Source organism: Dendrobium catenatum, unplaced genomic scaffold (assembly GCF_001605985.2).
Source record: "Dendrobium catenatum unplaced genomic scaffold, ASM160598v2 fragScaff_scaffold_1183, whole genome shotgun sequence".
NCBI classification, from domain to species: domain Eukaryota; kingdom Viridiplantae; phylum Streptophyta; class Magnoliopsida; order Asparagales; family Orchidaceae; genus Dendrobium; species Dendrobium catenatum.
In genome coordinates this window covers 125,723-153,292 of record NW_021319645.1, presented here as the reverse complement: position 1 = coordinate 153,292, position 27,570 = coordinate 125,723, and the positions used below count along the sequence as shown (strand labels likewise).

At 35.6% G+C, this 27,570-nt stretch overlaps 2 protein-coding genes across 5 annotated transcripts in view; one reads left to right on the top strand and one right to left on the bottom strand.

The window, feature by feature from the left end:
* LOC110100162 (negative regulator of systemic acquired resistance SNI1) overlaps window positions 1-12,952 on the bottom strand; it is a 66,732-nt gene extending 53,780 nt beyond the window's left edge. For 2 of the 4 annotated variants that reach the window (XM_020827589.2, XM_020827591.2), the window contains exons 1-6: window positions 12,649-12,948; window positions 12,499-12,565; window positions 12,317-12,410; window positions 12,155-12,238; window positions 11,978-12,067; window positions 2,299-2,352 (exon numbers count right to left, since the gene is read on the bottom strand). In XM_020827589.2, coding sequence (XP_020683248.1) covers window positions 2,299-2,352; window positions 11,978-12,067; window positions 12,155-12,238; window positions 12,317-12,410; window positions 12,499-12,565; window positions 12,649-12,748 — 489 coding nt within the window. In that variant the 5' untranslated portion in view covers window positions 12,749-12,948. Of the gene's footprint in view, window positions 1-2,298; window positions 2,353-11,977; window positions 12,068-12,154; window positions 12,239-12,316; window positions 12,411-12,498; window positions 12,566-12,648 lie in introns of all 4 variants that reach the window. The other 2 variants (XM_028698935.1, XM_028698934.1) reach the window with 2 other exon arrangements.
* Window positions 12,953-24,163: 11,211 nt separating this feature from the next.
* Window positions 24,164-25,972, top strand: LOC110100158. Its single transcript, XM_020827586.1, has 4 exons — window positions 24,164-24,694; window positions 25,601-25,773; window positions 25,849-25,900; window positions 25,949-25,972. The coding sequence occupies exons 1-4, from the start codon at window positions 24,164-24,166 to the stop codon at window positions 25,970-25,972; spliced, it is 780 nt and encodes a 259-aa protein (XP_020683245.1).
* Window positions 25,973-27,570: the final 1,598 nt, after the last annotated feature.

Sequence of the window (27,570 nt, the reverse complement as noted above, 5' to 3'; positions counted from 1 at the left end):
TACAAGTCCTCATATTGAGTTCATTTATATTATATTTAAAGTGTTCAGGTTTGCATTTCTGTCTCTTAATTTTAGATTCCTTAAAGTGCAAATTTTTAAGTTAAATCACTCGAAGACCTGGCAACTTCCCAATGTCTCCCTGTATAGGGGAATCTACATGGAGTTTAAGCCTAACCACAACGACAAGAAAGGCCTATATGGCTGATGTCTGGTGATACTATGACAAAAATTCTAAAAATCCAACCACCCTAAGAAAGGTAAAGCCTTGCTAAGAAAAACATGCATAGAGATCCACATACACATCGAGCACATCACTAATGTGGTCTACCCGCTGTGAGGTGGTGAGTGCAAGCTGGATTGGATGGAGAAGTTGGTGTTAGCTTTAGAAATTTTGATTAAGTAATGATTGGAGGCTACAGGCAATGACTTGGTTTGGGACAGCCTTACGTGACCACCAGGCGGGAGGGCTATTATAGGTGTAGTGAAGGCTACGGCCTGAGTGTTTTTAAAGGGGTTGATAGAAGTGGGTGGGTGTTACAGGCTGCCTAGAAGAGGTTTAGCTAGGCAAGTGATAAGAGGTGCAAGGAGATGGGGTTGACTACTCGGGGAGGAGGAAGTAGCTATGCAGATGGCTAGAGGCTGACGTGAAGATAGTCTAGAATTAGCCATAGTAGGTGGGATGGCAGCAAAGTTGTGGGGCAGCTTGGTGGAGCAGGAGAAGAAGGCACTGGGAGAAGGGGACTTGTGCGATTGAGCAAAGCAAGCAGCTAGGTCCTTGCTGGGGGGAGAGAGAGAGAGAGAGAGAGGTAGAACGAAGGGTTGATGGTCTAGAGTGCCCTATAGCAGCTATTTATAACAATATAATAGAAATGCCTAGAACTCTCTAAAAAAAGGTACTAAATTAGATAAACTATTCCTAAGGTCCTCTTTAACTAAGATGCACCGCATCAATAATTCATATAATAATGAAACAATCATATAAAAAATATGACAAAAAAATTAAACAAAATAAATAATCATGAAGCACAAAACATGAATGAATACCTTTTTTTAATTATAGACATGAAGTATCAAGTAACCGACCTATTCTTTGTAAATTCACATTTTTTTAATGAAAAATTCAATTCTCTTTCTATAGCGGGTGAAACTATAAAAATGAAATGAACAAAAAAAAATGAATATTAATTGAATGATATGTAATACAAATAATATAAAGTGAAGTATAATAAACAAACTTCATGTATAATACACATTTTTTTAAGACAAAGAAATCACAAATCATTGATATATTGATAAAAATGTATAGTTCTCATTCAATTGTTCACATCAATTTACATATAAAAAAATCAAAAAAGTCTTAGTGAATCTAATAATCATCCCCTAAACACAGAAATAGTTCACATCAATTGTTATTTCTTACATGAAGCAATATTACATTTAATCCCTGCTAGGTGTTGGAGTTTATAGCAAGAAGACAACTTGTCATCACCCACAGAATAATAATGTTTATCCATTGCAGCGATGAGGAGGCTCAATGGATGAGTGGTTTTACTCTTAGAGACAAAATGCAAAACGATTATATACGTGAAAAGATTTGAGTGGCTCCAGTAGCAGGTAAGATTAGAGAGTCTCCTTAGATGGTTTGGTCACATAAAACATTAACCTTCTAATGACCCGGTTAAAAGAGTAGATGTATTAGATATGGTCTATATTAAGAAAAATAAAGGTAAACCTAAAAAGATTTGATTAAAAAGTACTAAAATTGACCTTTCTTTATTAGATTTAAAAAACACAATGGAGAAAAAAGATTCATGAAGCCGACCCTACGTAATGGGATAAAGGCTTAAAGTTGTTGTTGTTTTTGTTGTTGTGCCCATCTTCCTCAATGAAAATAACCTCACCCTCATCACAATTCCTAAAAATCAAAAAATATGGGCATTTGCACAATTGCATCTTCAAATTATAATTTATTAAGCTAGTCAATCCCATAGAAAACATGATACAACTCTAGTACAAGGCCATGGAAGGATAATGTTAATGTGAGTAGTATAGAGAAATATCACAAATCTATAGCCACAACGAAGACAAAACCAACAGGACCTAGAAAGCTTATTATAACTCAATTCGTAAGACATTTTAAGAAACATCTTATCATAATTCAATAAGGAGGGCTCAATTAAGAAACATCACAAGAACAATATTCTGAATGATCCCTAAAACAAGGAACACATTAAATAAGGAAAAAAACCAAAGCAAGTAATGCCTAGATAAATATTGCTTGAAGTCGTTGAAAATTACCTTGATTGCGGAGTGTCTACCAACAGCAATTTCTTCCACGAGAGAGGAGAAAGACTGGTGCAAAAATAACATATTAAGTTTATTCAGTTCCAAATTACATGAACACCAATTATAGCATCCATCAACAGGAATATTAAGCACTAAAAAATATAAATAAAAGTTATAATAAAGAAAACCAAATATAAAATAATACAAATGAGATGATGATAGAAGTTTTGCGGGATTCAAACAACTACCAAGAATTATAGAGTGCATCGAATATACCGATAAAGTCATCGCGACATGAAAATTATGCATTTCAAAATGATCAAAAATTCATCATTTAGCAGTCAGAGAGAACTTAGCTTGGCGCTTGTACTGTAAGCAGGATATGGTCGAATAAGTGTAACTAAAATAAAGCCAACATGGAGAACTTTTCTCACGTTGCTTTTATAAGTGATATATTTCTATTTACATATTATGTACTGTATTCCTCTTATTGAGCTGGCGTGATCTGATTGGATGAACCGGGCTTCTATCTATAAATACATTTTCTATAGATTGTAATAGGACAATGAAATAATACTTTTCTTTATTCCTTTTCTCTGTTCTTCTTCCTGCTTTCCTCTCTGCGTTTCCTCAGCTTGTGTGTTCTGATCCAGATCACACGTTCCTTCATGGTATCAGAGCAGGTCGTCAATGGCGAACTCTGCAACTTCCGGGAACAATGAAAGATCAAGCATGGAAGATCAAGAAGAGCCGCAGATCTCTTCTTCTCTAAAATTCGTGGTCACGAATATCAAGAACATCGCTCCGATTCATCTTACTGCGGACAACTATGCCATCTGGAAACCTCAAATCTTCAAAATCTTCAGTGCTCAGGGATTTCACCGTTTTCTTGACTCATCGGTGACTCCAGATAAGTTTCTCTCTCAAGGAAATGGATCTTCTATACCCAATCCCTCCTCCGCCCAATGGCATCTTACTGATCAAATACTAGCCGCTGCTCTTTGCTCTACCATATCTGCCCCCATTTTACCTTACATCATAAACCTTAACTCCACCGCAGCTATCTGGATTGTCCTTGAAACTCGTTTTCAATCTTCTAAAATATCTAAAGTAATACAACTCAAGAACACTTCACAATTTCTCCCTCAAAAATCTCACTATGAATCAATATCTAGCTGAGATTAAAATTCTTGTAGATCAGATTGCTGCAGCTGGATCGGTTATAGATACTGAAGACATTATTCTATACATCCTAAATGGCCTTCCTAATCTTTACCAACCCTTCAAAACAGCCATAAGAACTATGCTACACCCAATACCTCTTGATCAACTTTACCCACTCTTGTTAAAGTGAAGAGATCAATTTAGCTTCCGATGCCATTCGCAACAACACTTCTCCGGATCCTGCCATTGCTCTATCTGCTACCCGTGGAAATTACTGCAATAACATAAACCGATCGAATTACTCTGCGCCCAGATCCACATGAAACCCTGCAAACCAATCGATCATCTGTCAAATTTGTCTCAAGAAAGGACACACGGCGCAAAACTGTTGGCATCGTCTCAACTCTCAATATGTGCTCGCCGCAGCCAACAATTCGAATACAGCTCTCGTGGCAAATCCCGAATCAGTCTACAACAACTGGTTGCTTGATTCAGGGGGCCACGTCTCATCTCACAAATTCCCTGGACAATATGTCTATCTCCAACTCCTATCAGGGCACTGATAACATCACGGTAGGCGACAGGCGAACGGTAAATATCGCTCACACCGGGGCTGGCCTTCTGCCAACCCCAAGCCGTAAGCTCCTTCTAACCCAAATCTTTCATACGCCTGATTTGCATTATAATCTTTTATCTATATCCAGACTAACGAAAGACAATGATGTATCAATTCTATTTTATCCTTCTGGTTTTGTCCTTAAGGATCTCCAGACGAAGAAAATCCTTCTTCAAGTCCCGTGCATCAAAGGTCTATACCAGGTTCCGACTACACGTTCCAAGGATAGTCATCAGGCACTCTCAGCTACTACAGCAAAATCGCACTTATGGCACTCAAGACTTGGTCATCCCCATGACCGCACATTATCTACTATAGCTAAAAACAATCCTCATCTCAGTATTTCTACTCTTTCGTCTACTTGTATGTCATGTAAAAGTTCTAAAGGTTATAAACTCAATTTTGATAAGTCTGCTACTCGTCATGAGTCTTTACTTTCGCTTATTCATTCGGATGTTTGGGGACCGGCCCCCATTGTTTGATTTGTTTCTATTCAAGGCTTTCGGTACTATGTGATTTTTGTGGACGATTATTCGCGTTTTACATGGATTTTTCCCCTCAAGCATAAATCTGAAGTTACAAACATGTTTATAAATTTTAAAAAGAAAAATGAGAATTACACATCTAGTTCCATTAAAATACTTTGCACCGACAGCGGTATGGAATTTATGAACCACACGCTCCAACAATTTCTGATTCAGCATGGAATTACCCATCAAATTTATTGCCCGTATACTCCGGAGCAAAACAGAGTGTCCGAGCGCAAGCATCGGCATATAATCGAGACAACTAGAACGCTACTTCACTCAGCCTCCATTCCCTACCTTCATTGGCCCGACGCTGCACTTACCTCTGTCTACTTGATCAATCGCATGCCTTCATCCGTGACCTTCAACATCTCTCCATTTGAAGTATTTCATCATACTAAGCCTGATTACGCACATCTACGGGTCTTTGGATGTGCATGTTTTCCTCTTGCCCCGCCGCATTCTCACCACATGTTTCAACCCAAAGCAAAAATGAAGGTTTTCTTGGGTTATTTCGATACTTATAAGGGCTATAGGTGCCTAGATCCCATCACCAACAAAATTTTTATATCCAGAAACATTACATTTGATGAACATTACTTTCCGTTCTCTCATTCCTCCTCACCTCCCATCAGACCCGCGGAGACACCACCTCCCTTTCTACTTATTCCTACTTCGGCTCACTCTACCTCTACCTACAGCAAACCAGAATTGCAATCCTCCAAAAATCAGCCGCAGCATACATCTGCTATCATTCAGCAACCTCTACATATATCGTCTGAAGCTGCTATACCCATCTCCCAGCAACCGGGTACTTCGAAACCTGAGCATCATCATATGGTTACCAGAAAACAAACTGGGTCTCTTAAGCCTCGAGTTCGTTTGAATTTATGTCACACTATTACTACTAATCCACCTGCTGCTCCTAATTTTACAGAGGCCAATAAAATTCTTGAATGGAGACAAGCCATGACTATGGGATTTTATGCACTGCAAAAACAAGGGACCTGGAGTCTTGTTTCTCCCCCTCCGAATGTGCCGGTTCTTGGCAGTAAGTGGACGCATCACTTCAAGCTTCATTCCGACGGGTCGGTGGCCAAACACAAGGCTCGACTTGTAGCTATTGGTAATCAGCAAGAATATGGGATCGACTACACGGAAACATTCAGTCCGGTAGCTAAACTTCCCACTATTTGTATACTTCTAACCATTGCTCTTTATAATGAATGGAAGGTACAACAGCTTGACATAGCGAATGCGTTTCTTCACGGCAATCTGTCGGAAAAAGTCTATATGACTCAACCCAAAGGTTTTGAAGATAAGTTGAATCCTCACCACATATGTTGTCTTCAAAAAGCAATTTATGGCCTTAAACAGGCCCCACGACAGTGGTAAAATACGTTTACATCTCACTTGGTTTCTCTTGGTTTTGTTCATAGTAATGTCGATCCCTCGCTTCTTATTTTTAAATGTCATGATACTCAAATTTATTTACTTATGTATGTTGACGACATACTTATAACCGGTAACAACTCTAGCCTCATAACTGATATTATTGCTCAATTAAGTGCTCGGTTTACTATGAAACACTTGGGTGAGGCAAGTGACTTTCTTGGTATTAAAATCAATTTTCTTAACAAACGCTATTTTCTTTCTCAATATCACTATGCATATAAACTTCTCCATCAAGTTCATCTCACCAAGTGTAAACCTTTGGCCAATCCAGCATGTACTAAGACTCCGGAAAAACTAGCAACATATCCCGTAATTCACGATCCTGGTACCTACAGAAAGCTCACTGGCTCCTTGCAATACTTAACGATTACTCGTCCCGACATCGCTTACAGCGTCAATCAACTTTCTCAGCATATGCACAACCCTCTCCCTCTACATTTTTACCTTCTCAAAAGGCTGCTAAGATACATCAAAGGTACGCTCCACTACGGTCTTCCTATTTCAAAATCTAATCTCAGTTTAACTTCCTTTTCAGATGCAGATTGGGTCGGTGATCCTATTCTCGAAGATCAACTTCAAGATATTGTTCATTTCTTGGAACTACCCTTATCAACTGGACGGTCCGCAAGCAGCACACCGTAGCTCGTTCGTCCACGGAGTCAGAATATCGCGCTCTAGCAGCTCTTACGGCGGACGTTCTCTGGCTTCGTCGTCTTCTACAAGACTTCGGTCTGTCAGAACAAGCCCCTACAACTATGTACTGTGATAACAACTCGGTCATAGCCTTGGCCAACAATCCAGTGTTTCACGCTCGTACGAAGCACATCGAAATTGACCAGAAATTTATTCGGGAGCATATACAAAACAACACGGTTCGACTCTTACCTATATCCACTACAGATCAAGTTGCGGATATCTTCACCAAATCACTGTCTACACCAAGATTCCAACAACTCCGAGACAAACTAACGGTCACTCCGGATCCGTCAGTTTGCAGGGGCGTATAAGTGATATATTTCTATTTACATATTATGTACTGTACTTCTCATATTGAGCTGGCGTGATCTGATTGGATGAACCGGGCTCTTCTATCTATAAATACATTTTCTATAGACTGTAATAGGACAATGAAATAATACTTTTCTTTATTCCTTTTCTCTATTCTTCTTCCTGCTTTCCTCTCTACGTTTCCACAGCTTGTGTGTTCCGAGCCAGATCACACGTTTCTTCAGCTTTTATGAGAAATTTTGATTAAGGATTTATACAAAGTTAACTATATCTATGCTATTACTGCATTGGAAGCCAACTTGTTGAGCAGATTTTAGATTTTAACCCCAAGTTTCTTATCTTTTTCTTGTCCATTAAGACCCATCTCAGTTTTATTTCAGTATAACTCTTATAACCTCCTACCTTCAAAATAGCCTCATGCCACATTTCAAGAAACAAGTGGAGCTGTATTGGGGGAGAGAACAAAACAAAGTGCGAACTGGAACCAGCAACGTGATATCAAAACAACTTCGTATGTTATTTGTCACCTGTTGGCAGGTCAGACTGAAAAATTGCCCCAAAATAGACAATTTATAAATTTGAAGGAAATACTTTCATTTGCAAAAGTTGTTCTTTTGATAATTAATTGAAACAAATATTGTTGATTCCATTAAAAAAAATAGAAATGCTCGTCTACTCTTATTTTTATAAATGTTTACTATTCCATATTGCCATTAAATACTTGAACAACTTCATTTTTGCAGTTACATGGTTGGTTGTGCCTTTAAGCCTGTCGAATGCATCAATCACTTCCAGTTCCAACACCTTTTATTGGCAACTTTCTAGTGGTCTACTTTGGCAACATTAATATATATAATGCTTTCAAAGTTGATGACTACCAAGCACGATTGCAACTTGTTTTGTGAAAGCTTCAGGCATAGAAACAGATTCTTAATCTCGAGTGTCCCTTCCTCAGCACGAAAAGTTATCATCATTTTTCTGTCGAATGATGGTGTCAATGTTAATCCTTCTAAGGTTAAGGACATTGTCGAGTGGCTCAATCTCAACCCAAATTAAACTTAAACATCTACATTTTTCAATGGTTTGTAATTTTTTATCGCTGATTTACTAAGGGATTTAGTTCCATCATGTTTCCTCAGAGGATGTCCTTACGCAGAGCAAGCTGATTTGAACTTCAGGCACCAATAAATATTAAAATTAAGATGAGTAATGCCTCATTGCAAGCACACAAATTTTAATAAGACCTTTGAGATTGCTTGTTTAGCATCTGGACGTGAACCTTTAAGGGTCTCCAAGTTATGTATGCCCTATAGTTGGACCGAGGATAAGCCGAGTGGCCTTGACTGCAGAGAATGACAATTGATTAACGACATCTGAAGCTCAAGTGAGTCTGGATGAGTCCTTCTGGGGGACTTGACAAGGCAATGACTCAGCCTGGCTTATCGAGATGAGTGGTCATAAATCTACAAATTAACATTGACCAACTTATTGTGTGGTCACTTTACCTTATGGCAAGTGCTCTTCCAAGGTTATGTGATGACTTCGACCGAGACTCCTCTTTGCGACCAAGGTTTAAAATTGTATAATTAAGTATTGAGGCATTTTTCATTTTTGAGGCAAGGCGTAAGCATCAAGGCATTTTAAGGTGTAAAACTCAAAAATTCACAAATTGCGTATAGTGAAAGTAAAGGTTAAAAGTGATCTTTTATATAATACCCAATATATTAAAGGATGACATTCTAACTTTTTATTTAACTATAAAGTAACAAATTGGCATAAATATTAAACATAAAATTACAAAAGACGTAAAATAGCAAGAAATAAATTACATGAAATAGAATTGAAATCTAAACATTACAAAGCAAAACAAAATAAAATATAAGAATTGATTAAACTATCATATTACATCAAGTTCAACTCCAAATCCATTATTTTTGAGTTCCATACTCATCCACATTAAATCTCTAAAGAAAGCTGAAAAAGTTGACAACAACACATAAATCATTTACACTATCATCATTGAAAGGGTCTTTATTTGATCATCTTCATAACAAATTAGTCTCCCTTACCTCATCCTCAGAAGTTCAATTCCTCTCAAGCTGCTTCTTTGTCATTTATTTCAGTCATCTCCCTCTTTCAAAAATAGTTGTCATCAACATAAAGATGAGTGTAATACTCCAAAATTTTTAGAGGAAGGGGTAGTTTGTGGCTTTCAAGTGATCCCCGGCGGCTGCTACAGCAATGGTGGCTGCAGCGAAGGCGACAGGCTGGAGGTTGAGGCAGTCAAAAGGAAATTGTTGCGACTCAGAGGTGCATAATGGCGTGATTTGTTCGAGATTTAAATTTAATATTTAGATAAATTTTAATAAAAATATATAAACATGGTGAGGCGTACACCTCAGGCTAATGAGGTGAGGTGAGGTGTGCCTTAGAAAAACTGAAGCGCATCCCTCATGAAAAAGCTCAAGGCATAAGCCTTGAGGCATTTTTTTCACCAAAATTGTGTTGAGGCAAGCCTCATATTGCAAAAGTTTAAACAATGTTTGCAACCAATTCAATGCCTGTGAGATACCCATATAAGCATGTACAAGCATACATCTATAGTTGTTCTTTTAAAAACATTTCAATCCAATGATATTCAAGATTCATATAAGGGAAAGTTGTCTGCTAAACTTCCTAGATGTCCTATTTAACCTTGCTTAGTAACTACCCTTTCTTGACGAGAGATCTCTGCTATGTGTGGAATCTGATTCTGTCGATAAATATGGTCGTTCTATTGTCTAGGAACTCCAAGTTTATTGTGTTTGTTGGGGGGTGCTGTGAGTTTACCCCTTGCTTGGGTTTGAGTGCTTTGAACCTAAAAATTTTTTTTTCGTACAACGCTCTGGTGTTGTATACCTGAGCGCCTCGGCGCTGTGTTCCTGAGTGCCCTAGCGTTGAACAACAGAGAGCAGAGCACCACAGCATTTCAAGACAAAGGCCCCAGTGCCGCAACACTTCAAACTGGTGTTGCAACGCTGCAAGACGGACTGGACAGTTTTCTTTCTCTTTTCTGAAGGGTTGCATCCCTTTGAGTTATTTTACTTGGATTTCTCTTGTATTTTCAGTTAGTGTAAGAGTGAGAACGGTGTGTGTGAAAAAAGAAGCAAGTAGAGAGTGAGAGAGAAGAGAGATTTGTACTTATTTCTCCCAATTTTCATTGTGGATTTCTTGGTGTGGTGTGGCTCCATGGTTTTTCCCTATTTTGAGTTTTTCCAAGTTAAATACTGGTGTCCTTTACTTTTCTGTTGTTTTTTACTTTCTTGCTTGTTTCGTTTGTGATGCTTACTCCTCCTCATCATCCCCAACAATCTCTCATTTATTCCACGTTTGGTGGTAATAGTCTTCTACTCAAAGTGAATGCCCAATTCTAAAGGTACTTTCTACTCTAAGAGTAGATCATCCACAGAATTTAGAATTTCTTCAAACTCATCAACATGCATGGAATATTCAAAAGGCTCAAACTCTACACATTTATAACTAAATACATCTCAAGATATTATGGTGGTTCCAACTAGCAAGCATTTTTTCCAATCTTCTTGAGAACTTTAAAAGGTTCATACCTAATTGGCTTGAACTTCTTGGATTCTCCAGTCAACTGATCATTGCTTTAGTATCATAAGATTTCTTACTTGGAACTCATCCTTTACACAATTAGGATTACAACTTTCTTTGTATTTTATTGGGGCTATACTAGTTGATTCTCAACCAATGTATGAATTGTGCATATACCCTCCTAAAACTCTGAGCACTTTCTTGTTGCACTTCAAATCCACCATAAATAAAAAAGGTGATGGAGAATTGAAGATCAAAAGGGATATTATTGAAGGTGTTGCAAGCATACTTCAAATGGTGTCTTTATTGTTTAAAAGTGTACACCTCTATTGAATGTATGGCAAACTTCAAATGGTGTCTTTATTGTTAAAAGGTGCATGACTCTATTGAAGGCAAATTGAAGATATGGAAGGCTATCATTCAAGATTTTGGGATGCATGTTATTGTAACCTCATAATAGATATATCATGATTTTATACACAACCTCTGTCCAATCAATATGTGGATGGAAAGTAGTCCTCATTGATCTGATATCCATCATAACCCACATTACCTCTTAAAACTGGCTAAACAATCAGTTTATCTAATTCATACACAAAGCATTATCAAAGAGCACAAATACATGCCAGAAGAAAATGATGACAACCTCCTTGCTTGAGCTATATTTCCCTAACTCTCTTAGTTTCTCCCTCCACTTTCCTCTCCATCTACCCGTTTATACCCTCTCCATTCCAAGCTCTCAAAACAATTCTATTCATAAACCACATGCCTAAAAAATATACATGATGATGCATTTGCCATCAAAAGGGGCCTCCATCAATAATTCATTATTTTTGGGTTCTAAAAATAGATGGGAGTGCTAATTTTCTACCAATCGAGGTACAAGTAAGGGTAAAGAAGTAGCATTAAATATCTACTCATTATTAAAGTAATTGCAAGGCCAAAACCAACGCTGTTTTCCAAGCCACAAACTAGCGTGCTCTTCTCATTAAACCACTGAGAAAGATTGACCACCGAAATATTCAACCATGCAAGGAGTTGCCTATGATCCTTGAGGATATTGTGTTGCTGCTCCAAAGCTCTCCTCATGGGCGAGGAACTACCAAGGAAGGGATTTTTTTTGGGCAAGCATGGAAAAGAAACTTGTGTATTCGTAGTTCACGATACATTTGGATATAAGACAGAGCCACGGACACGCATAGGATTACGAGTTTTAAATATCATTAAAGATTATATTATGACTTCGAGTAATGAACATAAATTTCCTAATTTTTAAAAGGTGTTATGCATGAAAACAAAATCCAAAAGAGAAATAAATTAAGCTCACCGCAGAATCAAGCAGGCTATTTGAATCCCTGCAAATCCCACTATCCTCAAAATGCGAGTTTCCTGATCTGACCGTAAATGGAGACCATGCCTGCATACCCGATCAAAGAGAAGTTAAAAATCGGGCATCAATCAGCCTCGATAAAAATAGAATCTCTCCAACAAAACCTAAGATAACCTCTTTATTCACCACAAGTTCCCCAGCTCCACCAGAATTAGTCCCCAAATTATCTGAATCCCTTACATAGACTCTAGGATAGCGCTGTAGAAGATAAATGCACACAGGTACTTGAGAAATAACGTGATAATCGAGCAATGTACAAGAAAATTTGTCCAAAACCTTGTCCAGGTCGGTTAGAAGCTGGAAACACGCCACAGCCAGTTCAAGAGACAGGCCATCTCTAAGGATTTGGAGAATAGCATCAAACATTTTCCTCAGTAGAAGAAACCCACATAAAAATTTAGAATAAAAACCCCTCGGCTTCTACGTTAGGAGGAGAAAGTACTCAAAAGGGAGCATACCAGGTAGGAGGTGAAGGGGATGTTGAAGCAAGAGAAACGGCACGAACGGCTTCCAGGAAAGAAAGTCCTGCGTAGGAGTGAGGGTTATATGTAAAAGAGAAAAAAAAAATGAAGAGAAGAAAAAGAGAGAGGAAGCAAGAGAATACTGACTATCGTCATGGATATCGCGAGCTTCCCTGATGCCGGAGAAGTCGAGGATGGCCAAGGTGTTGCCCTCCAGCCTTTGGGAATTTGTTCTAGGGTCTTCCATTTCTCGTTGCACCACAAATGGCAGGTGATTGGAGTAGAAATGGATTCTTTCAGAGCCCTAATTGATTTAAAAGGGAACAAAATTGACGACAAGGCACCCCTTTCATTTCATCTTCCCGCCGAAATTGATCGAGCGTCGGGGGAATCGTATTTGGATGGCAGCATAGAGAAATTAAAATTTTAAAATAAATAATTTCCTTTGCAGAGACTCGAACGGGTTTCTCGAGTGCACCGAGTACCCTAACCTAAAATTATTAAATTAAATAATTTAAATATTGCTATGTTTAAATTAAAAATTAATTAATTTTTAAAAATATATGTCATGCTTAAATTTTAAGAAATATGTATTATAAGTTTTAATAAATCAAATATTTTAAGAATATATGTATTTTTACACACACATACAAGATTTGAAAATCGGATCAAACAATCAACTGAAATAAAGAGAGATTCGATGGTTCGTTTGGGTTTGGAATGATGCAATGAAGTTTGCAACAGTGCTAAAGCATTTGCCTCGCATCTTGCAAGAGAAAAACAAGCACTTAAGGTAAATTAAAAGTTTATTATTACTTTCATCATTTTTTTGTATTTATTTTCAAATATGATCAATTATTTAGAAAATGAGTATTTTTATTTCTCCTTGTCATTTAAATAACAAGTGTATGATAAAATATCTATACTACTATTATAAAAGTGGTTTGGGATTCCACTCATAGCAAATCCTGGCCTTCTATTTTAATTAATTTTAATTATTCAAATTAAATCCTAACCTTCCATTTCAATTATTATAATTATTTTATTAATATCAAATATACTCCATTAAAACTCCATGCTCTCGCCGTTTTATCCGGTAGGTTCCTCTTGAACTTATACTAAAACGGTTCGTCTTCCCTGCATCGATTTATTTATAGAATTCTATAATAACCTTTCGTATTCCAGTTCCTCATCCTTCGTCTACTCGCACTAAGAGCAATCGGTGGAAGGCGAAATGGCAAACTCACCCAAATCACAATCGCCATTCGTTTCAATTCCCGCATTCCCATCAGTTTTCATTACTAATCCCACTTTCTTGAGAGAGCACTGCTCCCTTCTGCATTTTTTTTTTTTTTTTTTTTTTTTTTGCATCACCCAAGAGTGCTTCTAAGAGTGCAAGGGAAGCGGGAACCTGGATTGGTTCAGTCGTCCGTCCCTAGCTAACAAAAAATGAGAGAGCAAGTCGACAACATTTTTCTCTCTGCCTTCAACTGCTTTTATTTGGTTGGAATCACGGTTGCTGCTATACATTCCTAGAGGTGAGAGAAGGAAGAACATCGATTTTTCTTTACAAAATCGACGTATCTTCCTTTTTTGTCTCTAATTTGTGAATATATTCTGCATCGACTGCTAAATTGCCTTAATGAAATCGAATGATCCTTTCCCATCCTAATCCTCTCTATATATGAGACGTGTAACATTCTATTAATTAGCAAATTATGTTCTTCCTTTTTTTATTTTCCATTTATACATGTAAAATTCTAAAGTTTAAATGTTGCGTGTATTATGTCATTTTTGCTAATCAAGTGGAAGTGCTTCATAAAACAACTCACATTGCCTACTGTTGAATCTTAGTACTTATTTATTATTTATTAGGGATGGAGGCATTAGACTGCTGGCTTAACCTTAATATCCAAGAGCTATGCATTAGTTTTTTGGAATGATAGTTTAAAATCCTTCAGTTATATACATATTTGTCTTCTTTTGTACTGAGCTGAATTGATGAAATAAAATGAGCTCCACTCATCTTGATGTTTATGTTAAAAGTTTAACTCATTCGAATTTACTTTAGGAGGATTTATATACATAATACTATATATTGCTCTATTTAAATATCTAATACCTGAAACTTTAATATTACATACATACATACCACCTAGAATTCACTTTCATATCATATATGGGTGGTGGGAATGAAATATTTGGTGGTGAGAATGAAATATGAGTGTCATATTTGATATTAAAATAATATAAGGTGATATATATGTAATATTAAAATTTTAGATGTTCTATATGTAAATAGAGTAGTATAAACTGGTATATATGTAATATTAAAATTTTATGCGGAAGATATGTATCTTATTTTAATTTCTTTAAAGTGATTAACATAGGATCTTATCTGTTCATGTGTGTGAATATATAAAATACTTATCTGTGATATATATAAATATAACTAGTACATTTCATTTATTGAATTCAGAGTGGTGTTAACGATAGGATAAAATCAATCTCTTTGGCATCTCTAAACTATTGCTGGTCATTTCATTCCCAACTAATTAAGTAATTATATATGAATATGAGTATAACTTTGTAGGTAGCCATCTATCTTGGGGATAACAAGCCATTTTCTTCATAATCATCTTACATGTATGTGTTTGCTGCTATTTTTTCAATTAAATACAATTGCAAAACGCTCAAATCTAAGCTTTACCTAAACTCATAACTTCTTTAGCCATTCAATTTGGAGAATAAATTCCATTTAGAAATACATTTTGTACTTATATGTTTATAGTTTGAAGAGGAAGTTTTGCATGTTGTTTATTGAAGAATTCAAAATTTCATTTTGCCTCTTTCAATTAATAATTACTTGATTTGTATTTAAACTAGAACCTCATTTATAATTTGACACATGATTTGAATTATTAGGCTTTATGATAAACTCTTCACTTAACATGTGACATGACAACCAATCTTGATTATACTATATGTTTCATGTATTGATATTTTGTGGTGTATGTATTAAATTATGGTAATTAAATTAACTTGTAAATGAGGCTAGGAATTATTTTTCATTTATTTGACTTCTTTACAGTGCATTAACATACCCATACATGTTCATAAATGACATCTTGTTAATGTTTTTTCTATAAAGAACTTCTAGATAGGGAACATCATAAACAAAATAGAACTACAAAATTGGTACCCTTATAGATATGTTTTCAATGCTTGATATTAAATTGAATATCTAACATCAACCCCATAATACATTCACACTAACCAGATTAATGCTTATACAAGTTAGTGCACACTCAACTCACAAGCTAAGACAACATCGAGTGTATAACCCACTTCACCTGTAGCCCTGATAGATGATGTTGGGTATAGATAAAAGCCTGGGCACCAGGCTTTTTTAGTCTATATCATTCTCACTCATTTTACAACTCTTATGAATATACATATATCTTAAGGGTCAACATCATAGGGTAAATAACGTAGACATAGGTTTACTAAGCATAGGAAGGTGCACTTCCCATTTATTAGCCTAGAACTAGGTCTCCTAAATCCCTTAGTCTACGAGGTCCCATTAGATGAGGTAACCAATAATTGCTAATATGGATCATCCGGTTGGCACTCAACTAAGTAGGCCAAGGGCAACGATGAACCCAAAATGATAGAGCCATGTGATCTTGAGCGAAAGTGTCATACCCACCTGGTAGGTTAGTGTCCACTCTCCAATTATCAGCCTATTTCGACACTTAACTCATTTAACCTACATAAGTCATCCCTAAGAGCCAAATTAACAATAAGACCATTAATAAGTTATAAACCAATTAATATATACACAAACACATACATATTAAGAGCGAAACATAATCATATTGGATTTCACCTCACACTTAAAGCAAGACAATTCATATTATATTACATCCAATAACCCTCAACACTAAATGAAACATAAAATTAACATAAACCAACAAATACAAAATTAAAGGACATATACATGACTAATACAATCTAATCTAAAAATTTAATGAATTCAAATTCAAATGTAATGGTGGATTTAAAAATGATTAAAAGAGAGAGAGAATAAAGGATAATGAATAATTAATTAAAGATTCAACAAAATTCTGAAGAATCTTAAATAATTTTTTATAAATACATAAAATTATAACGAAGGATAAACTAAATAAATATTTCAATTAACAACTCATTTGACCTCCAAATTAATAAGCTCTCTAATTGAATTAGGATTTAGAAAATTCATTTAAAATGATAAAAATATGAAATATTTTCAAATAATAGAATAATAACCAACAATTGCTACATATAGTAGAGTAATATTAAGTCAAAGATAAAACTTTCTTTATACGCCATTATAAAAATCTTAAAGCAATATTAATATTTGAATCGAAATCATCCATGGATAAAAATCAAACATATTTAAAATCGAAAATTAAAAATCCAAACTAATAATAGGTTTGACTACCACACGACCTAACACATACTAGAAGATGCATATAGAACAGAAGCCTTGGATGTCTTATGTTAGGATGTTTACCTTCTTTTATACATTGTTTATATATTGAAATATTGTTTATTTTTATTTCCCTTGCTTTTCATACTTTATATTGTATTTCATTTTCTTATTTAATTCTAAATGCTAAGCTTTTATTACAAACACAAATCCCAACATAAAAATAAAAGTCACTTGATTACAATTTTTACCAAAACTGAAAACTGAACTCCGTAGGGAATAAAACAACCGACATGAGAACATCGATAAACACTTGAAACCTTGTGATTTACACACATGAGAACTTCCTGATTTCGCAAAAAAATATAACTGGCGTGTGACGGACACTTGCATGCTTACTTAAGTAGTCCATGATTTTAATTTAAAATTGTAAATGGCATGATACTTTTCCTTAGGGTTACATTTTAGAAAGTTTCTCCTAGAAAGCTACTTCTTACAACCAATATTGTTGCAGTTTGACAGCTATAGGAAAGCTATTAATTGATTTTTTTCTTAAAAAATTTTAGTTATAACAATCAAAGCAGTTTCTAATTTTCTTTTTCTCTATACAAATCTATTGTCAAGTCTATCATATATATATAAAAAAAAAAAGTCGAGGCAGGTCTAATCAGACTGTCAATTGTGTACAACTTATTTTTTGGGTAAACCCGGGGCAAAAGCCCATATATTAGACTGAACAAAAAATTACAAGAGAACCTGTAAAAGGAAGAAAAGAGCCGTGGCTAACAAAAAGAGATCCAACCAACATACCAAAAACAAAGCAACAGATGGTGGATATTACAATCAAAAGGACTCAGAAAGGAAAAGACCAAACCCCAGATACATCATAAAATCAGTGATAAGCTCTCCATATCGCGCCGAAGGCTCAGGTTGCCTAAGATCCAAAGCAAAAAGTTACAGCAGCAGTGGTCTTGGTCATCATTGCCTAGTTGTAATATCACACCATCAGAATCTAGCGTGTAAGTCTGAAGATTACCAAAAGTTACCTGGCAGGATGTAGAGAAACAGGGCAGCCACAGCCCCCAAAAAATATAGCCCAGAGGAATATGTATACCAAAATTAAACAAAAATGGGGCGCAAAACAAGAGACCCCAAGAAATTTTGTATACCCATATATCCCACACCAATAAAAAGACAAAAAGAATGCTCCAGTTAATGACAGTTGACCCACAGAAGTCACAAGAGCTCGCCCAAAATGCAGGCATTAGATACCAAAAAACCTCTGCAGTAGCCTTTCTTTGTTTTTCCATTTAGAAACCTTGAATCTAATAGCAGCCGAGATATTGCTGATGATTTTGACAGAATTCATGTTATCATTTGAGAAACGTCTATTGCTTCGCTCTCTCCAAATATGATAAATAGTGCAACTAACAGTAAGACAGCAAAAATCTTTTTCCAGCCTATTGTAAATTGACGAGACCTCAAAAAAATCAAAAATTTGAAATAAAGTAGGCCTCAATAGGAAACAGTTAAGTTCCGGCAATAACCTGGTAAGTATAGAAAATGAAAACACACAGCCAAAGAACAGGTGGCTATGATTTTCCGGAAGAGCATGGCAGAGAGAACAGGTTTGCGGCACAGCAATACCCCGAAAATTCAAATTGTATGCCGTTTTAAGTCTCCCAATAACAGCCATCCAAGTGTAGCAAGCATATTTAAGAGAATACTTTTTGTGCCATACCGAAGAGAACCAATCAACTTTGGTGAAATGAGAGTAAAATTGATCAATGAAACCTTTAAAAGCCCAATTATACTAACCTTTCCAAAGAACCTCAGATTTTTCACAGATTTTGCAATCCACAATAGCATTAAAAGTCTGGGTGTAAATCGAGCCGGGGAGAGACCATGTGCCACAAACAATAAAATCTTTAACCAATTTACCAGCAAAAACGACGCTATTAGGGTCATCAGTAAAATGAGATCCTTTCAGCCAAGGATCCCAGAACATGGAAAAACCACAGTCAAGGCCAACCTTAAATGAGGCAAAATCTTTAATTTTTAGAGCAGTGTCATGAATCCTTTTCCAGAATTTAGAAGCAGTGAGAGGAGGAGGTTTCCAGGGTGTATGGTAAAGGGATTTATACCAGTCACACAAGAGATTTCTAGAGCTGTAAAATCTGTCGATGATGGAGCAGAAAACACCATGATAAAGAGTATCGACCAAAGGAATGCCAAGACCCCCAAAGCATTTAGGAAGAGTGACTTTAGACCACGCTATGAGGTGAAGTTTCTTTTCATGAACATTGCTATGAAAAAGAAATCTGGAACAGAGTTTATTAATGGTGGCACAAACTGATTTAGGTAAGATAGAGCCTCTAATCCAGTAAGCGATAGTATTGGTGATACTGTATTTGAGGAACTGCACCCTGCCTGCAAAAGAAAGAAATAAACATTACAACTTATTACACATTATTCAATATATGTGATTTATAATTCAAGCTGTCACAATTTAATTTATTTAATCATTTGGTTCTAGATTATGTTAGGTTATTAAACATTACAATGCAGGGCTTTTAATCAAACCTTCTCTGTAAATATGAGGTCAAATTCTTTTTTTTTTAATTCATTAATTTATCAGTTTTACATTTATATTAATGTGATCAATATATTTTATATGAATATACTTGTTATTATTTTTAATATTTATTTAATTTTTAATTAAGAGCATTGCATTCTATTACTCATAATTATGTTATATTACCTTTGCATTTAAATGTTTGTAATTGGGTATGTTAGGTAATTTTGCTTTGACCACCTCTGAAAAAACTTTTTTTCTTTATATTTGTAAATGTGAGGGTGACACCTAATTTTCATTAATATAAGCTTATTTATATGTATATGATCATTAAGAAAACAAAAAAAATGTATATGTAAGAACCTAAAACATACATGATTAATGTATCAACTAAATATTTAAAAAATAATAATTATGGTGTTATTTTTTTCGTCTTCTTCTAAAGAGTCAAAACATAGATATCTCTTTTTCTCACCTATAACAGAACTATTCAGCAAAATATGATCACATTGCATTAAATTCAGCGATAGAAGATTAAATATAACCATATTTTTCAATGGAAGCTTGTCGTAGCATCTTGAGAAGCAAATAGGCTTGTTTTATTTGATCAAAATCACAGGAAGAGGTTGGTCAATAAAAAGAGAAAAGTTATTACGTCCGGACAAAAGACAGGAAATTCGGACGAATACCGAGCAATACCGAGTGCTCGGTACCGAGCACTCAGGTAACGTGGAGCTCTGTTATTGATCTTTGGACTCGTTCGGTGTCTGGACACTAGGGATGCCAATTTTTGACACGACTCGAAACACGACCCGAATCCAACCCGGAAAAATCTGGGTTCGGGTCAACCCGAACCCGAAACGGGTCGGGTTCGGGTTGACCTAGCAACCCGAAATTGACTCGAAAGTTACACTAAAACTCATATTTGACCCGAGAACCCGAGATTGACCCGTTTTTACTTTTTGACACGACCCGGAAAAATCTGGGTTCGGGTCAACCCGAACCCGAAACGGGTCGGGTTCGGGTTGACCTAGCAACCCGAAATTGACTCGAAAGTTACACTAAAACTCATATTTGACCCGAGAACCCGAGATTGACCCGTTTTTACCCGAAAATTGAATATTGACCCGATTTTGACCTGAAAATTAGCAATTTCAGGTCAACTTCGGGTCATTCGTGTCGGGTCGGGTTGACCCGGACCCGAATCAGGTCGGGTTCGGGTCCATAAACCTGACCCGTTTTTAAACATGGGTCGGGTTCGGGTTGACCCGAACACTGTCGGATCAATTTCGGGTTCGACCCAAACCCGACCCACTGACCTGAATTGACACCCCTACTTGACACAATAATTACCATAAAAAGAAAGGCACAAGTTTTTCTCAAAATACTTTCTTCCATCAAATTTAAAATAAACAACATTCACAGTAGAGGCCCACACCCTTGACAATACACTTGGTGACTCAGTAATGAAGAAATGACAAGAAAAGAAGCTATATGTCGTCAATTGCTAGAGTGAAATGGATAAGCCAAAAATTTTAAATGTCAAATATATAATTATAAATTATATATATTAATTTAACAAATTATATATAGACACAATCATTTAGGCAAACATAAGTATCTACATCAGAGGGAGAAACGCACTCACAATCATATAGAGTATTGTATTGCTATAAAAATAAAATAAATGTGCTTATGGTTTATCTGCTTTCAACGCCACGACTATTTAAATGAATGTTCATTTCTTATTTTGATAAACTTATCCCATATTGTATTATAAATTTGGAATGCCTTTTGCTTTTATTTTTGAACTTGTTAGCATCTTGAAATATAATTACACCAGAAATATATGAGATGGTTATTAGATTTTAGCTTAGTTAAATTGATGCAATTTTTTTCATCAAATTAAAAGCTATAGAAAAATTTTATCAAATTAAAATTTCCCATATATTATAATATTATGAACATTTTGAAATTCATATTTATTTCATAAATATTAATATTTCATAATTATTTATGTTATTATATTACATTAAGATAATTTTTAATTCTAATGTGTGTTATACATACACACGTACCTACATATTCGTACGTATGTCCGTGCATGCGTACTTGCGTGTAAATACATACATGCAGATACGTACATATACTTACGTGCATGCTTGTACTCGCAAGCGTCCATGATCATGCATGAATGGGTGCATGCGTGAGTGTACGTGTGTGTGCGTGCACATATATGTTTATACATACATATATATACATAGATACATGCATATGCATTCGTACATATACATGCGTGCGGGTTGGGCCGTCACAAGTAGTGCTAGAGCAGGGGAGGCTAATATTATGAGTATAGAGCGTGATCTGGATAACATCTATCTGATCTGTCATAATGAGAACTTGTGCAGATTGAGTTGATGTTAACTAAAATGTCATTATGCAGAAAATATTGATAGATATTTAAAGAAAAATGCTCCTGATTAAGATGAATCATTAATAGATCGCCTTGCTGCTCAAAAATCTTCTGTTGATGCTCATCGTCGTTATAAGATATTTGATCAGATGATATAGTAATGATTCATTTTCACAATGATTTTTTGCATCATCTGCTTCAACGGCTTTGCTGCGGCTATGATAAAGATAAGAGCTAGTACTTTGCTTACTGGAAGCAATGATGAGATACATTTGAAGCAAATTTTTTTTAGCAATAATAAAAGGAAATAGCGGTGAGTGACAACAAGCGATAACGAGCAATGAGGATCAACGACTGATGGCATTTATAAAAGGCGACTTTCGGTTGTTGTCACTCGTTGCTACCTCCCTTTGTCATTGCTGAAAAAATTTATGCTTCAAACGTATTTCGTCATTGCATGCTTCTAGTAAGCAGAGTCATAACTCTTATCTTTATCATAATGACAACAAAATCGTAGTAGAAGATGGTGTAGCAAATCATTGTGAAGACGAACCATTATTAGATCATTTGATCAAATATCTTGCTGACGACGATGAGCATTGGCGAAAAATGTTTGATCAAGGTGATCTATTAATGATTTGCTTTCGTCGAGAGCGTCTTCCCTCGAATGTTTATCAATATTTTCTGCCGGATGTCATTTCAGTTAATCTCAATTCATTAAGATAATTTCACCTACATCTTTTAATAACGATATCTATTTTATTTTTAATTTTCTAATTGTTCAATACTATTGATGGTTTCATCTGTCTTGCTTGATTCACAATTAATCCAAATAACACCCAACGTTATAGGTGTTGGAACAATCTCTATAACCATTACGATCGGACCCACAGGGATTTTGACGGTCATTGCATTACTGCAACAAAATCGACAATATATGGCTGTCTGAATATGTTTATTACCATAACAACTCATACGAAGCATATAAATGAATAATAAAAAAAATGATACATCTTAGAGATGAAGTAATATATTTGACTATATATAATATATTTTATGTCAGTATGTTTCTCCATACTTCTGTGAGTTTATTTCTCTTTATGGTTGTAGATGCTTGTGTTTACTTAAATGACTCAAATGTATATATATATATATGGGACAATATTTTTACTATCTTTCAAAGGAAATTCATGCATTGGTCTTATTATTTTCTTTCTTTTGGAGGTAGGTTGATTTTGATTAAAAGTGTTCTGAATTCTATTCCTATATTTATTTTTCATATGTTGCAACCTCCTTCTAATGTTTGCAATAGAATGGAAAAAATGATAAACAAGTTTTTTTGGGGTGCTACTAACAACAAGTCTTGTATTAACTGGGCTAAGTGGAATAAGATGTGTGGGGTTTATAAAGAAGGCTCTCTTGGTTGCAAATCCATTACTGATACTGTTCATGCATTTTCTCATAAATTGTGATTTGTTTTTAGATCTAATATTAGTCTTTGGGCTAAATTTGTGAAAGCCAAATATTGTAAGGGAATGCATCCTCTGATGTGTCATTACAAACCCTCTAATTCCCCTGTTTGGAAAATAATTTGCAAAGTTAAATGGGAAGCTGAGCTGAATATTCAATGGGGGATCGGTATTGGGGAGGTCTCTTTGTAGCAGGAAAATTGGTTGGGATTTTCCTCTATAGATGATTATCTTAACACCCATACAATCTCTAATACCAAAGTTAATGTATTCTTTCACAATGGTGATTGGAACATGGCTAAGCTCCAGGAGGTGGTCCCGCAAGAGATTATTGATTTTATTATTAAAATCCCGTTACAGTTATACAGTAAAGATAAAATTCTTTTTTAACTTTTGTCTACGGGTGATTTTAGTCTTAAAATTTTTTGAGAGAGTATTAGAATTAAAGAGGAAACCTCTCACATTTTTCAAGCTCTTTGGCATAATACGATTCCTTTATCTTACTCTTTATTAACCTGGAGATGCCTTAAAGGCTTTTTACCTTTTGATATCAGATTATGGAAGAAAGGTTTTTTTTTCTTGTTTCTAAATGTCAATGTTGCTCCAATATTGAGAGCATTCATCATATTTTTGTTAACAGTTCTATTGCTCGTCGTGTTTGGTCCCATTTCTATAATTTGGCTGGGCTGAGGGTTTTTAATACCACTTGGGGTTTGAATGACATTCTTAAAATGTGGTTTACGAAGGGTAAGGGTCATATTCAGAACTTACTCCCCATTCTGATTATTTGGTACCTTTGGAAAGCTAGAAATGAGTCTAAACACGATGATATTAAGATGAATGCTAATCAGATTATTACCAATATTAGAAATAAGGTTTTACAATTGATCTCTGTTAACCTTATTTCCTGTAAAAACTTTACAAACAGTACTCTGTTAGCTAATTTTTTTGGCTTAAATACTGCTACTACTGCTGCGGTTAAGCTGGACATTGTTAAATGGTTAAAACCTATTTTTCCTTATGTCAAACTCAATACAGATGGTTATGTTGGAACTAATTCAGCTGGCATTGGTGGTATTATTCGTAACCATCTTGGTAATCCAATGGATGTTTTTTCTGGGCCTCTGAATTTTTGTTCTGTGTTAACTGTCGAGTTGTTGAGTTTAAGTTATGGTTTAGACCTTTGTTTGAGGTTGGGTTACCATCATGTGAACATTGAAGTCGACTCTAAAACTGTCATTCATGTGATTTCTGAGAACAATGTTGGTACCCTCAAGATTTTTATACTATTAGGAAAATTAAGATGATGATTACTATGCTTTCTTGTAATATCTCCAATATATATCGTGAAGGTAACGCCTGTGCGGACTAGCTGACTAAATTTGGCTCCCAAAGTGACACTTTTCACGATCTCTCTGCGACGAATCTGCCTTCCCCTCTTAAAGGTATGATTATTCTGGATAAAACGGGGCTACCTTATATTCGCCATGCTTAATTTCCCTGTTTTTGAGTTCTTGGTCCATTTTTATTTGTTGTTGCTGCTCTGGTTGTGTTATATTTATAACTGTCATTATTCATTGTTGTGTGTTCTCATGGAGGATTTCTAGTGTGATGGGTTTCTTTGGCCAAACCTTGGTGGTATGCCTCTAGGGGAGTCAATTTTTGACACGACCCGAAACACGACCCGAACCCGATCCGAAAAAATTCAGGTTCGGGTCAACCCGAACCCGAAACGGGTCAGGTTCGGGTTGAACAAATCAACCCGTTTTAAAAATCGGGTCGGGTTGACCCAGCAACCCGAAATTGACCCGAAAGTGACACGAAAACTCATATTTGACCCAAAAACCCGAGATTGACCCAATTTCAACCCGAAAATCGAATATTGACCCAATTTTTTACCCAAAAATTAACAATTTTAGGTCAACTTCGGGTCATTCGTGTCGGTATCGGGTCGGGTTGACCCGGACCCGAATCGAGTCGGTTTCGGGTCCGAAAACCTGACCCGTTTTTAAAAAACGGGTCGGGTTTGGGTTGACCAGAACAATGCCGGGTCAGTTCCGGGTTCGACCTGAACTCGACCCGCTGACCCTAATTGACACCCCTATATGCGTCTCTACTGCGTGTTTAAGCTGGGTTATTTTGTTTGCTTTTTCTCTTATAGCTCGCAGAATTATTTTCATAATTGCATGGCCACCACTAAGAGGTTATCTGTCTTGAGTTTTAACGGGTTATCCATGAGAGGTTGTGTCTATAGTAAGGTGATTACTAAGAAGAATTTCTGCTATGATTTCTCTGGTCTTTGCGAGCATATCACTTATCTTTCTGTTATTGCTCTTTTCAGGTTCTATATCGATTGCTCTATAATTCATTCTATTTACTACTTATCTAATATCCCTTTTTGGAGTGTGCTTTGCAGGATCAATATTTCTTCTGAGTTCTGGAGCTTAAATGTTTGCAAGGCTCTCTCTGTTCGTTTTTTTTCCATGCCCTTTCAAATTTGACCTTTGTTTTTGCAGGAAGATTGTGCTGAACGACTTTAAACTTATCTTCCTTTTTTTGGGCGCTGTTGCCTTGCAGCCCGAGTTTCCATTTTTGTATTATTGCATTATTAGAAAAAGGAACCACCGGCTCTTAGGTTTTATTTTGATTTTTTATTGTAGCTCTCATAAGCTTAGCGAGCTGGAGGATCCTTATAAGGATCTTGTAACCGATTTTTGAATATTAACGTGTAGGCCCTACCGTGGGTTTTAACTTAATATATATATATATATGGGACTCATAACTCAATGATTCGACATATTATTTCATCTCCTATATCTCTCAGTATTATTTGGAGAATTTTGGTAGTGTGTTGTACAAATGAAGCTGCTGGTATTGTTGATATTGGAAAAAAGAATATAACTTAGAGATAACAATTGAGATAATGAAACAAAAAATTGTAGAAAAATATGACCTCAAAGAAAAACAAAATCAAAATTTGAAATCCATTAACTCCATCTTTTGTGGGGGAGGAGGTTGGGGCTCCATCATGGGCTTTGCTGAGTAATTAAGTTTAGAAAAAGATCATACTTTTAAAAGAAGCTTTACGTACGTACTGGATTTTAAAGAAAGAAAAAAAAAACACTGGAACTATTTACCTTGAGTTACTCTTTTATCCCTTATTTTTTAACAATATAATGATAAATTTGGTGTGATTTTATTGGCTGTTCTAGAATTTTGGCAATTTGTTGTATTTCTTATTCTTTGGCTTTTGTTTCAGATATTTTGATCTTCGGAGCACTGCAATTTTTGACGGACCTAATTGTAACCTTTATGCCTTTTTGAGTTGTATTTTGGCCTGAGGGTTTCTTGTAATCTCTTTTATAGCAATGAAACACATGATTTTGTCCCTAATAGAGTAAATGGCTGGACCTTCACAAGGATGAATGTGACTTCTCTTTAAACATTTTAGAAATTTGGGATCGAGAACCTTAAAAATGCTTACCTTTTGTCTGTGACTGCAACTATTTTCTTTCATGGAGGGAAAAGGATAATGGGAGATTCGAGCAAAGCATTCAATGCAAAAGCCCTCATTTACTTGGTTAAGAAGGCTATTAGAAGTAAATTGATTAACATAAATGGTCTTCATGAAATCAGAAATCTTTTTCCTTTCTGATTTGTATTTGATGGGCTACTTTTGGATCTGTTGGACAATGGCGATGGGTTTGTCCCTCAGTTTTGAATTATAATTTCCCTCCCTGAACGGCTAGAGATATCTCACTGGAAACTTGAGGGTAAATTACTATGTTTACACTTTTAGTTTAGTTTGGGACGGCTTTTTTACTGATTCTTAAAGCAGCTTTCTAGTACAAAATTAAAAAATTTATATTAAAAATTTGCTTTAAGAAGCAGTAAAAAACCATCCCAAATAAAGCCTTAATTATGTAATTTTTTCTGTCCGAGTCTAAATAGTTAGATCTCTTACATGACTACTGTTCTCGGATTTTTGTGGCTGTTCTGGAATTTAGGCAACCTGCTATTTTTGGATTATTTGCCTTTTATTTTTGATATTTTGGCAATCTTTGGAGCATTGCAATTTTTGATGTGGTTCATCGTAAACTTTCTATGTTTTTAGTTGTTTTTTGGCGTTAGGACTTCT

Coding starts and splice junctions, on each gene's coding strand:
- LOC110100158 (XM_020827586.1), top strand. CDS start 24,164: ATGTGGTTTACGAAGGGTAAGGGTCATATTCAGAACTTACTCCCCATT. Junction 24,695..25,600: donor ATGTGATTTCTGAGAACAAT/GTTGGTACCCTC, acceptor TATAGCTCGCAG/AATTATTTTCATAATTGCAT. Junction 25,774..25,848: donor TCTGTTATTGCTCTTTTCAG/GTTCTATATCGA, acceptor TGTGCTTTGCAG/GATCAATATTTCTTCTGAGT.